The sequence below is a fragment of the Papio anubis genome, chromosome 15 (genome assembly GCF_008728515.1).
Source record: "Papio anubis isolate 15944 chromosome 15, Panubis1.0, whole genome shotgun sequence".
Lineage (NCBI taxonomy): Eukaryota > Metazoa > Chordata > Mammalia > Primates > Cercopithecidae > Papio > Papio anubis.
In genome coordinates, this window is record NC_044990.1 from 27729916 (window position 1) to 27743108 (window position 13193).

The 13193-nt window shown below is 38.9% G+C and overlaps 1 protein-coding gene across 5 annotated transcripts in view; it reads right to left on the reverse strand.

Moving 5' to 3' along the window:
* Positions 1 to 13193, reverse strand: part of CAB39L (calcium binding protein 39 like) — a 134083-nt gene that overhangs the window by 15435 nt on the left and 105455 nt on the right. For all 5 annotated transcript variants that reach the window (XM_021929625.2, XM_017951243.2, XM_017951244.2 and 2 more), the window contains 2 exons: positions 12935 to 13000; positions 5770 to 5913 (listed from right to left, as the gene is read on the reverse strand). In XM_021929625.2, the coding sequence (XP_021785317.1) occupies positions 5770 to 5913; positions 12935 to 13000 (210 nt within the window). The remainder of the gene's footprint in view (positions 1 to 5769; positions 5914 to 12934; positions 13001 to 13193) is intronic.

Below are 13193 nucleotides of genomic sequence, written 5' to 3' on the forward strand. Positions count from 1 at the left end.
CCAGCAGCTCTGAGTGAGCAAATGACACAGACCATTTTCTGCCACCTTACATGGTTTGGTGGGAAGGGGCGACGTCGCCCTTTGGTATCGAGGTTAACAGGGAAAGGAAAGGGAGAAGATTATCTCATAATGGGTCCCTCAATCCATACTGGGCACATCTCTGGAGACTCAGGACCTGAGACAAAAGTCTCATGACCTAGTATCTTAGAATTAGACTTTACCACTTTCATTTTGCAAGTGAAAAAAATGGATCCAGATGGATTTGCCCAAAGCAGCTGCTGGCAACTGAGACAGAACAAAGACCCTGCTCTCTTGACCTCCGTCGGGGCTTTCCCACCACACTACCCTGCTCACCAATAGTAGGAAGCACGTGTTGAACCTATTAGCAAGCTAATGAGAGTCAGCTGTTAATAATCCAGCAAAGACATTTTCAGGACTGGGTTCCACATTCTTTGCACCCTACGAAAGGTGCTTTGGGGAAAAAAACCTATTAATTAAACGATGTGAAAATAATCCTAGGACTTAGCTGTTACTTTTTTCTAAATAACAAAATATTTTTGGCAAGTAAACAACGTAGTTCATACTTCAGTGGAAGCAACATAGCCGGGGTACGGGGCAGGCCAAGTTACACACATACAAGTAAACAAGTGGTCAACTATTTTTAAACGTACTCACCCTGTCCAGTGATTAGGTGACCCAAATTCTGATCTTCTCAGAGGATGGAATTAGGTTATTTTTATTTTGCAACCCACTGATTCCTTCTACTATATATAATACTGCATTTTTGAACAAAATTATATGAAGTTTATTCTCATTTAAACTTCTGTAGGAGCTGAATGACATGATACACAGCCTTCTTCAATTCCTTCAGTCCAAGGGTCTTGAGAGGGCCCACCGTTTTATAATGCGTAGGCATTTTCCAGGCCTCCAGCACTCTGTTTTTATTTCATTCATTTTTTTGAAACTTTTTATGAAATAATTCTAACACACAGAAGAGTACAGGAATAACATATCTGACTTCATATTCCCACCATTGGCTCTATGAAAATCTAATATTTTTTGCCATACTTGCCTTCAGATTTTTTTTTTAAATAAAACATTACAGGTATAATTGAAGGCTATTGGATACTCCTGTATGATATTGATATTCTCTCCCCTACTCCTTCTCCTGAGATGACCCCCATCCTGAATTTGGCATTTGTCATTCCCATGCAGTTTGTTTGTTTGTTTGTTTGTTTGTTTGAGACAGAGTCTCGCTCAGTTGCCCAGGCTGGAATGCAATGGCACAATCTCGGCTTACTGCAACCTCTGCCTCCCAGGTTCAAGTGACAATCCTGTCCTAGCCCCACTGAGTATCTGGGACTACAGGCATGTGCCACTACACCTGACTAATTTTTGTGTTTTTAGTAGGGACTGGGTTTTGCCATGTTGGCCAGGCTGGTCTCAAACTCCTGGCCTCAAGTGATCCACCCACCTCCGCCTCCCTAAGTTCTGGGATTACGGGCATGAGCCACCGTGCCCGGCTTCCATGCATGTTTTTGGACTCTAACTGCACATATATGAATCCACACTTAGTGTTCTTGCATGCTTTTAAACTTTAAATCAATGACATATTTAAATATTTGGTCATTCCACTCAACAAAATGTTTCTAAGATTAGGCAAAGCAATCCACATAACTCTATTTATTTTAACCCATTATTATGCACTATTGTATGTGTGTAGCACAATTTATTTTCCCAGTCTCCCCTTGGTGCCCATGTATGGCTTTTCCCATTTTAAACAATGTTGCAATAAACATCTTTATACAGTAAGTCCTTATTTAAGGTGGATAAGTTCTTAGAAACTGTAACTTTAAGCAAAGCAACAGATGAGGCAAACAATTTTTCCCCCATCAAGCTTACAACAAAACATTGTTATTTGAGGACTTGCTGTAAGGTACAGGGTTTTGTTTAAAGTCCACTTCCAAGCACCTATCAACGATTTTAAGAGAGGACTTACTGTACATGACTCCTTATGCACGTGTCCAAGAGTGTCTCCAAGAAACTGCCTAAAAATGGATTTCAGAGTTGAAGAGTATCCATAGCTTCAAGAGTTTATTTTGCTAAACTGTTCTCCAAAGTGATTATACCAATTTACACAGTGTATGACAGTTCCCACTGCTGTCCAATCCTACAAAAATCTGATATTGTTGGACATTTTTGCCAATATGAAGAACATCAAGTGGTATGTCATTGATATTTTAATGGCCATTTCCACAATTACAAGTAAGAAGAACACCTATTTATTGGCCAATCAGGTTTCCTCATCTGCAAACTACCAACTTGGATCTTTTGTCTATTTTTCTGTTATTTGTCTTTTTCTTAATGACCTGTCAGTTATATATATCACATTCTATTCTGTCTTTTCACTTTATGACTTCTTTTTTGAACAGAAGTTTAAAATTTTAGTGTGGTCACATTTTAAAATATTTTCTCTTATGGCTGGGTATGGTGGCTCATACCTATAATCCCAGCACTAGGGAGGCCAAGGCAGGAGGATCAATTGAGGCCAGGAGTTTGAGACCAGCCTAGGTAAAACAGCAAGACCTCATCCCTACAAATAATAAAAACAGAATTAGTTAGGCATGGTAAGGGCAGGCCTATGGTCCCAGCTACTCAAGAGGCTGAGGCAGGAGAATTGCTTGAGGCCGAGAGGTCAGTGCTGCGGTAAGCCATGATCACACTACTGCACTCCAGCCTGGGCAACATAGTGAGACCCTTTCTCAAGAAAAATTTCTATTATGTTTTGTGATTTTTTATTTCTTTTCAAAGGAATTCTTCCTACCCAAATATACAGAGAGCCTCTTATTTTCTCTTCTAAAAGTTAAAAAAATTGCTTTTCAAGTGCAGATCTTTATCTAGAACTTATTTCTGTGTATACTGCAGGGTAAGATTCTCTACATGGACAACCCATTATCCAACAAACATTTATTGAATACTTAACCCTTTCTTCACTGATTTATAATCCCTCCATGATCAAATATCAAGTTTCAGATTTATATAGGTTTACTTCTGGGCCCTCTACTCTGTTTTGCTGTTCTATTTATCAATTTCTAAGCCAATACAATGCTGTTTTCATTTACTTTAAATCCATAACAAGTCTTAATATCCGGTAGAGTAGATTCCTCTACTTCCTTCTTCAACATTGCCATAGATAATCCTAGGCTATTGCTCTACCACACAAATTTTAGAATCAGCTTGTCAAGCTCCAGAGAAAGTCCAGTTGGAATTCTGAAAGGAACTGAATAGAATTTATCAATTAGTTCAGGATTTTAATTGCTCTAATGGGTTTTTGGACAATAAATATTTGCACTGGAGCTTCCAGGTAGCCAAACACATGGAGACTCCTGGAGGGTGGCTGCTCAGGGAAGGCATGGAAGCTCCATGCCCCTTTCCCCATACCTCACCCTACGTATCTCTTTAATTTTATATATATATATATATATATATATATATATAATGAATTAACAAATATCTGGTGGCTGAAAGATCAACTGAAAATGTCTTACCTTTCAAAGCAACAATTACCTTAAAAACTGCCATGCCTCCCATTTATGGACTTACAAACTCTATCACTAAACATACTTTATAAAAACCGAGGCCAGGTGCCATGGCTCACACCTGTAATCCTGTAACTAAGCAGCTTAACTTCAAAATACATTTTAAAACGTTTTTTTCCCCTTTCTCCTGGGCTTAAAGATGTAACCTTGAAGCAAACTGCAGAAGCTTTTTCCCTTAGTTTTAAAATAGACTCCATGTCCCAGCCCTTTCTCACTGTCTATATGCCCTTCACATTTATCTAACTGCATGCTGGTATCTAATTATCTGCCTACTTAGAAGTTCCAGGGGCTAAACTTGAATCTTGAGTCAGACCAAGCTTGGAGACCCAGCTGCAAAATTCCAGAGATAACTTCAGGGTGGCTAGTCAACAACCCAGCCATTGTTGAGATGACGCCAGCCTGCTTTCCACCTGGACTGGGACCCAAGACAGCCACCAGAACAAGAAACACAGACATTGTACTCAGCATAATTTTTACACGCTTTCCATATCATGTTTTCTCTCTTTAAAACCTGGCCTTGCCCCTACAATTCAAAGTAGTTGCATTGGATGGGAATCTGGCCACTTTCCTATTATTAGTTTTGGCTAATAAAGTCACTTTCTTTTTACGAGACCTGCCTCTTGTTAATTGGACGCTGCATGTGATGAGCAATCTGACTTGTGTTCAGTTACAATCCCAGCACTTTGAGCGGCTGAGGCAGGAAGGTCATTTGAGCTTAGGATTTTGAGACCAGCCTGGGCAACACAGCGAGACCCTATTTCTTCAAAAAATAAAAAACTTAGCTGGGCGAGGTGACCCGTGTCTATAGTCCCAGCTACTTAGGAGGCTGAGGTGGGAGAATCGCTTGAGCCTAGGACTTTGAGGCTGCAGTAAGCCATGATCACACCACACTGCACTCTAGCCTGGGCAACAAAGCAAGACCCCGTCTCTGAATTTAAAAAATAAATAAAATTTTAAAAGATTTTTAGAAATAAGAACCAAAAAATTCTGGGACTCTCTGAACTCTTATTTACACTCTAGATATCTATCATACAATAAGAATTTTAAATATTAAAAAAAATTAGCTGGATGCATAAAATGCACATTGTGGCATTACTTAAGAGTAGGAAAAAATGCAAATAACCTAAATATCAATGACAAGAAGAAATATACCCAATGATGCACTATGATGGTGAGAAAAATAATGGCTCTAAAAACTACTTATAGCAATAATGAAAATGGTTACTTATGGTATAGCATTAAGTAATAAAATTAGGATATCAATTGTTAGTACAATGTGAATACAGCTGTAGAAAAACTCTGGAATGTGTGCATAGGAAAATAAAATATACTAAACTGTTTACAATAGTTAGGCTGGGAATACAGAATTACAAATAGAATTCTCCCACCTACCCCACCTATTAAAAAATCTATTGTAGGGTCAAGGGTGGTGGCTCACACCTGTAATCCCAGCACTTTGGGAGGCCAAGGAGGGTGGATCACGAGGTCAGGAGATCAACACCACCCTGGCTAACACGGTGAAACTTGCTCTACTAAAAATAAAAAAAAAATTAGCCGGGAGTGGTGGCATACGCCTGTAGTCCCAGCTACTCAGGAGGCTGAGGCAGGAGAATCACTTTAACCTGGGAGGCAGAGGTTGCAGTGAGCCAAGATCGTGCCACTGCACTCCAGCCTGGGCAACAGAGTGAGACTCAATCTCAAAAAAAATAAAATAAAATCTATTGTCTAAAGAAGTTACTTTTCTATCATAACAAAATACATTGTAAAAAAATAATAATATGAATAAAGTCAGTAGTACCCGGCTGTGTCTTCAGGGTGTCAGTTAAAGTTCAAAGAGACAGTGCATGTACGAAGCAAAGCATTCAAGCCTGACACTCAGGGTTTGGGATCTAGCTCAATCACTGATTGTTTTAGAAGTTTTGGGAAAGAGTATCACGCATTTTCTCTGTGAAAAAATAAAAATATTTAGATGTGTGGATTAGTCAGCAAACCTTTATGAATGGGCACTCATTAACATAACTCCGAAATTTCATTTAAATCATGCAAAGCACAAAGACTGCCTATTTCATTTTCTTTCAAGTATAAAAGAGAGTAAAGAGCGGGGAGTTTGCCATTTGGAACTGGAAAAAAAATTGCCTATAACATTGTTTCCAGAGCTTGTACTTTTTACCTTAAAAACATGAAAGGCTTCAAACTGGATGTTGGGACTTTTATCCCGAAGGAGGTTCATCATGAGTTTCAGGTTCTCCGGCTTGCTGATGTACTTTGTCATGATGGCAAAGTTGTGACGGTCCAGGATCAGCTCCCCTAGCAGCTAGAGGAAAACACAAAACCAAAGCTGTAATCTCAGAGCCACCTGACTCAAAATACAGCTCACGTCTTCTCACTGAAAAACAAAATATAAATGTGCATAAGAATGGTGTCAGGAAAAAAATTAGAGTGTCCTTAAGTGCATCTTACAGCACAGGCATAAATGCAGTAGTTATTGAGTAAGTTTTTCACACCGTTTTGCTTATCTCAGTGCTTAGTACCTTTCTTTTTTTTTTTTTTTTTTTTTTTTTTGAGACGGAGTCTCGCTCTGTCCCCCAGGCTGGAGTGCAGTGGCCGGATCTCAGCTCACTGCAAGCTCCGCCTCCCGGGTTCACGCCATTCTCCTGACTCAGCCTCCCAAGTAGCTGGGACTACAGGCGCCCGCCACATCGCCCAGCTAGTTTTTTTTGTATTTTTAGTAGAGACGGGGTTTCACCATGTTGGCCAGGATGGTCTTGATCTCCTGACCTTGTGATCCGCCCGTCTCGGCCTCCCAAAGTGCTGGGATTACAGGCTTGAGCCACCGCGCCCGGCCCGCTTAGTACCTTTCTTTAGTCGGTCTTAGATGCAGCTCACCTAAAGCTAGGCAGACACAAATTTATGGTTTTCAATACTTACTTTAATTATCTTGCTTCCCACTAATGTATTGCTGCATAGGCATTCAGGTAGAAGGAATAACAAAATTGGTATCATAATGATGCCTTCTTTACCTGCATAAATGTACACTAGGAGTTCACTATTAAGACAGTTTGTTAAATGACTCTTACATTTCCCCGACTTTTATTATGAAACCTGATATAAAGTCAGAAAAAAATAATTGAGCCCAAATCCATATCAAATTTAGTAAGTGCAGCAAGTTTTTATTACAAAGCAAAGCAAAACATTTTTTGGTGACAAATTAATAGTTCCCCAAATACAGCATTACCCTAAACAAAAAATAAAAATACCCAGACTAAGAATAGTTGAAGACCCCCAGCAACACGGCTGAATGTATTGTTGCTCTATCTCAGAAACTTTTTTTTCTCACCATAATTCTGGAGAACAGAATTACAGCCCCTTGGCTGCTGTAGCAATTCCTAAAGCTTCAGCAGCCAGGGGGGCTGAAACTTACTGTAACATAATTTTATATAGAAGATATGTTTAGTTTTCAAATGTCCTATTTACTGGACTTTTTCTGAAGGCCTTGGGAGAGTACCACATAGTTACATGGTTACAGAAATCCTGGATGGGAAGAAAAGTGCACATCAAACTGAGGGCCAACTGTCTATCAAAGGAATCCCAGATGTGTGCAAGCATCTGGCTGCCAGTAAACCACCACTTTGCCTCTGATGTATCTTTTGTGTATTTAACATGTAAGAAGTACACAACCTGAGGTTATTTTAATGCATAAAAATAACATTTGTTAAACCTGAAAAAAGGATGACCCCGTTGGGATATTGGCTGGTCACTAGTTATTCTCATACATATGGAATAGCAACCGTGTAGTCAAATTGTTAATCTGCATCCTCCTTCATCTTTCTGCAGCTTTTAAAGCTAACCTAACACCTTCTGGAAACTTTCTTTGCTCCTGGTTTCTTACCTTGTGCAGCTTGTTCCTATGCTACCTCTTCTATGGCTCCCTTGCCTTTTGTACTACTTATGCAGCAATTTTCCAAGCTGTATACTTGGATTTGCTATCTTTTATCTCCCAACAGTCTCATCTATACCCATGGGTTCAACTGTAACATCTAGGAGGATATCTCCCAAATCTACATTTCTAGTCTCAGCTTCTTTCCTAAACTCTGGACCCACATTTCTAACTGCCCACTGGGCAGTCCCACTTGAACACTGCTGGACTGTCACACTTAGCGTCTCTAAAAGCAACTCCCTTTCTTCTCTTCGTTAATGGCATCAGGAGCTACCCTCCTCCGGTTGGGAAGACAGCTGAAGTCTTCCTTAGCTCCTTTCTTTTCCTTGCTCCTCACATCAAACATCCATCCAAGAACTACCAGTTTTCTGTTTTTAAGTGTTTCTTGAACACCTTTCATTCAATGTTCACAGCCAGTAATCTCATTCAAACCCTCACTACCTTTCAGCTGACCTACTGCCACAGCATGCAAAATGGTCTCTCCTTCAGTCTTTACCTAATCCAATCCATGCTGCACATTTTGTCAAAGAAATCTTCCAAAAATCAGTATTTGTTACCAATTCCACTTAGATTAGAAAGTGAATGAATAAACAAGCAAATTCCTAGATTCCCATAGATTTAGAAAAAAAGTAAACTCATGAAGATGCCGTTCCCAGCCTCTGTGATGTGGAATCATTTCTCTTGCTTCCTTTCCTCGGCTCCCTTCCTCCATCTTCCCCGCTTTCCTGTCTCTGTGGCTTTACTTCCCCAGCTCCAAAATCTTGAGAAACACTTTCACCTCTTCTCTGCCTGTTCAAACCTGGCCCATCCTCTCAGAACTAGCTCAGACGTCGTCTTCGGGAAAGCCTTTCCTCTTCTCTACAGTTGACTTTGCTTTGCCTTGTAGTGCAGAGTTATTTGTGACCCTGTTTAAAGAATAAGCTCCATAAGGGCGTGTTTCAAATCCCCTTACAACCTAACTGTGTGATGTACATGGGTATTGTTGGGGAAATAAAAGTCCTACCCACATATCCAGAGCACAATATGGTAACTAATCTCTGAAAGAGACTGCAAACAGACAAAATTGTCCCTTATTACAGTCAAGCAGCTACAATCCATTACATACATATATCCTCAAGCTGAAGGATAACCTGTCCAGTAGGGGAGGACCTGACTACCATTTCTGTGCACTCTTTCATGGTTCACCCTAATGCACCTAGCAATTGAGGTGACCATTTGTTTTAGCTATTTATCTGAATAATAAAACTTCTCTTATCTCTCTGACAAGCAAAGAGTTGCAGTTTGGAAAACGGTTGAACTCTCCTGGTGACAGGGAAACAGTATTATCTTCCTAGATGCTTATATTTCAAAGGTATGGCTTCCAGACCCTCCAAAAAGAAAAAACAAAAACTAAAAAACTTCTGGGTTGTAAGCCTGTCAAGAGGCTTACTTATCTTCTAAAGATCTATACAGAAAGAATCAAATACTGAATAGACACATATGTATCATATACACACATGTTAAAAGGCTTCAGCAAAAGGAAAATTTCATTTTTAAAAATTTACACACACATAATAAACATTTGTTGAAGTTATATTTATGAGTTAAGTTCAGATTAGGTCACTTCAATTTTTATTACCTGGGAATACCTACATATAAATTCTATCCAATCTATCCTCTGCTAATAGAATTTCACAATTTTTCTGAAACAATTAATTGTGCTAATTCAACACTAAATCTTTTAGCCATTAAATGTTAATCTCTTTTAATATTAACAATGACAAAATGCAGCATTCCAGAATAATGCAAAGCACTATAAAGCAATACTATACCAAGTAAATGGAAAACACACATATTTTACTTCTTTAAAGTTCTTATTTTGTATGCCTCATAGTACTTAGTTAAGCCATACAGCAAGTGGAAATAAGTTTTTTAGAAACTAAAGTGTTTTAATAAAATTGACCAGAGCCCAAAAAATTCCCCAGTTTCCACCAAGCTTCTTTTGAATGATAATCTTTCTTGCTGGTAATTAAATGCCAGGCCTCTGCAGAAGAAAACAATTCCTAAGCTCTGCCACATGATTAAAAGGAATTTCTCTGTTAATTATTCTTTATTGACACCAGGAATTAAGCACCCTAAGGCAGTGCAGGAAAATTTAGAATATGATTAACGAAAGGCAGCAGGTAGCAAGTACTTTGGAATCAGAAAATAACCTAGTACTTAAGACAGTTTATTACTTACAAAGTTGCTATATGATAATCTAACCTCTCTTGTTTCCTGCAATTATGAAACATCTATGTAAAAAGTATTACAGAATCCATTTATATATAAACACCGTTGTGTCAAAATAGAATATACTGCTACCACAGATCTAATTACCAAAAGGAAAAACCAAAATTGCATCAGTGGAGCTTCCAGAACATTTTTCTAGCAAAAAAAAAAAAAAAAGAGTAAACAATATTTAATGAGCTCGATGTTTATATATGAACTTATTTCACAGTCGTCTACCTTTTTGTTTGCTTGAACAGAGTGATGCAAAACAATTTTGGCAACATCTCTTTCTATAATCTAACGTTAAAAAACCCAACTCTCCAGTAACCATTTTAATACTTTCTTCATTCTTAGGTAATTTATCTGCATTTTGTCAGGCATTTTTTTCAGTGTCCCACCAATGCTTGGTTTTACCATGCTATAAATCAGATATCCATGAGACGCCTAACTGTAAAGATTTTAGGCAGGAATAACAGCCAAACAGTACATCTGGGTGAATTAATGAAAAACAGGAAAGATGCCTCGTGAGTAGGCTGAGGCATCTGTAAATAAGTAGGAAGTACAAATGGCTTTCTTCCTCCTAATTTGGTTCAATCACCTTAGTTCATACAAATCTCTCAATTTTGATCCAGTATCTGACAGACCCCCACTGAAAAAAAGGAAAGATTTGGAGAATTTATGAGCAACTTCCTATATGCTGGCCCTTCAGAGCACCATCACCTCTGTTTACTACTCCAATTGCCATCTTCCTTCGAGGGCCACTACTTATTGTACCACGGACAAGCTTATCTCATTTTGGCTATCCTTGTGGAGCCCTACAAATAACGAATTCTTGATGTATGCAGCTGTACAAACAGAATACATCCTTATCTTCATCTGCTCTTAGCAAGCTTTCTGGACATGGGAGAACACAGCACTGAAGTCACTCTCTGCCCAAAGGTCAGTTCCACACACAGTTTGGTCTCATCATTACTGGCTCCAGCACCGACAGCAGCATATCTGTGGGCTTTTTTTCTAGATGGGTCTCCTGGTATGAGTTTCTACACAAAGGGGAAACTCAATAAAAAGTGCCGGATGGCTGGCTGAGAAATGGCCTCCCCAGTAACACGCAGTGGGGGCGCAAATACAAAGGAAACCAGGTCATGGCTGATGCAGGATGGTGGGCAAAGTAAATTGACAAAAAATGTCACACAAAACAGATTGACTTTATTGTCTTAGTTTAAAATTATACTCCAAATTTAGAAGCAAATGCATTGTTCTATGAATGCCATCATCTTGACGTGTAAAAATAACACAAGTATGTGACACTATATCCCAAACCTAGAAAAAATAGGAAAAAATAATAATACAAGTGTGATGTTTAGCAAGCCGGACCATCATATGAGTTGCTGCGCTAAAAACAGTCAGTTGTATCAACTGCTGGAAACATTCTTTTTGTGGGATTCTGAGTGGGATCTGAAGGGCAGAGATACAACTCTAGTCCACATCTCCCTCCCCTCAGGGGCTCTTCCACCTTCCCTAGGCCACATGGCTGCTTCCAGGCACCATTCCACTGAGGGAGGGAGGGCCACTCATAAATGGATGTGGTCTTACGCTGTTGGGTTCCCTGTCATTTCCACAGCCAGTCAATAGGTGCATATCCTCAAGTAGCAGATGTAACTGGGTTTCACACTCACACACACACACACACACACAAACACCCTTATCAAAGGCATCTTAATTTTTCACAAATTTAGCCCTCTGTTTAAAGATAAACTTATCAGAGACTTCACTGATCATCTAGCTGCTCTGGTACACACACCCCATCTCCCATGTCACCGCTTTCGGCCTCCTTTCCCTACTTTTCTTTTTAGTACTTAAAACCATCTGAAAACTATGGATTTATTTGTTTATTTGTCTATTGTCTGCTTTCCACCAACAGAATGTGAAGCCCAGAGCTGTTCTTGGCTGTCATGATATGTCTGTAGAATGAGCACATAAATATTTGTTGACTAAATGGAATGTCTTATTACCTCCCTCACACCTCCTTCTCCAATAATTCATCAAACTATGCTATTTACGGGTAATTGATAATTGATTTTATTTTTGTTTCCAGCTAGCTGCATCGTCTTTTAATCTCTTGCCAGATTCTGTTTCAGTGTAATCCTGGCAGTATTTTAGAAAAGCAAAATTTCGTAGATGTGATCATGTAGTCTTCTGACATATCTGTTTGTTAGAGTTGATTTTTTAAAAAAATTTCTCTTCTAATTCTTAGGGAATGACCATGTTTCATATTTCAGAATCTCTTCTGTAAATATAATGTGAACATGTCATGTTAAGTGGTGGAAGTCTTTTAAGTAACCTACAGGAAAACACTGACTGACGTGAATGCTCAGGGAATGGGACCTGGCGATGAAATATAGTATAAAAAATTCTTTAGGAAAATATGTTACAAATCTGGGAGATAAATGCTTCCCATAAACCAGAAGCACCATAACATTTCAACTATATAAACATAATTTGATAGTAAAAAATTATTTTATTCTCAAAAATACAGATATTAAGAATTTATCAATTGCTGTGCTTAAAACTTAGAGGGAAGGTTGACTTTTTGCATTTTACGTCTTTTTTTTTTTATTTTTTGAGATGGAGTTCCACTCTTGCTGCCCAGGCTGGAGTGCAATGGCACGATCTTGGCTCACTGCAACCTCCACCTCCCAGGTTCAAGCGATTCTCCTGCCTCAGCCTCCCAAGTAGCTGAGATTACAGGTGCCTACCACCACGCCCAGCTAATTTTTGTATTTTTAGTAGAGATGGGGTTTTGCCATGTTGGCCAGGCTGGTCTCAAACTCCTGACCTCAGGTGATCCGCCCACCTCGGCCTCCCAAAGTGCTGGGATTACAGGTGTAAGCCAAGATGCCTGGCCTCAGCAGAAATATTCTAAATTTTACTTATCAGGCACTTACATTGTTACTTCCAAAAGCAAGACAGGACACTTACATTATTTTGCTATAAAATACAGTCATAACATAAAACATAGTAAGTACTTCTCAAGTTATAAAAAAAGATATTTTAATTTTTCTGTGTTTACTCATATACTAATAGACCCATCATTTGCTAATGAGATATCAACTTATGGGGACACTGACTTAAAGAAATTTGGTATTACCTTTAAAGACTGTCTCTTAGTAACATAATTCTCAGACTGAAGCAATTTCTCATAGTCTTCAAAAATCTAATGAAAAGAAAATACACATTAGAGTGTAAAAGCAGCAGTGGATTCTCCTTATTAGGCTGGCTGGCTTGCTTCTTCAGGAGCAAATTCCCAACTTCTGGCCATTTTACCATCCTTCTTTACATGTGAAGACACTGCAGGGAGGTCAAGAATTCTAAGAGATATCGTTCCCTGTTTTATTTTAGTTCTGCAA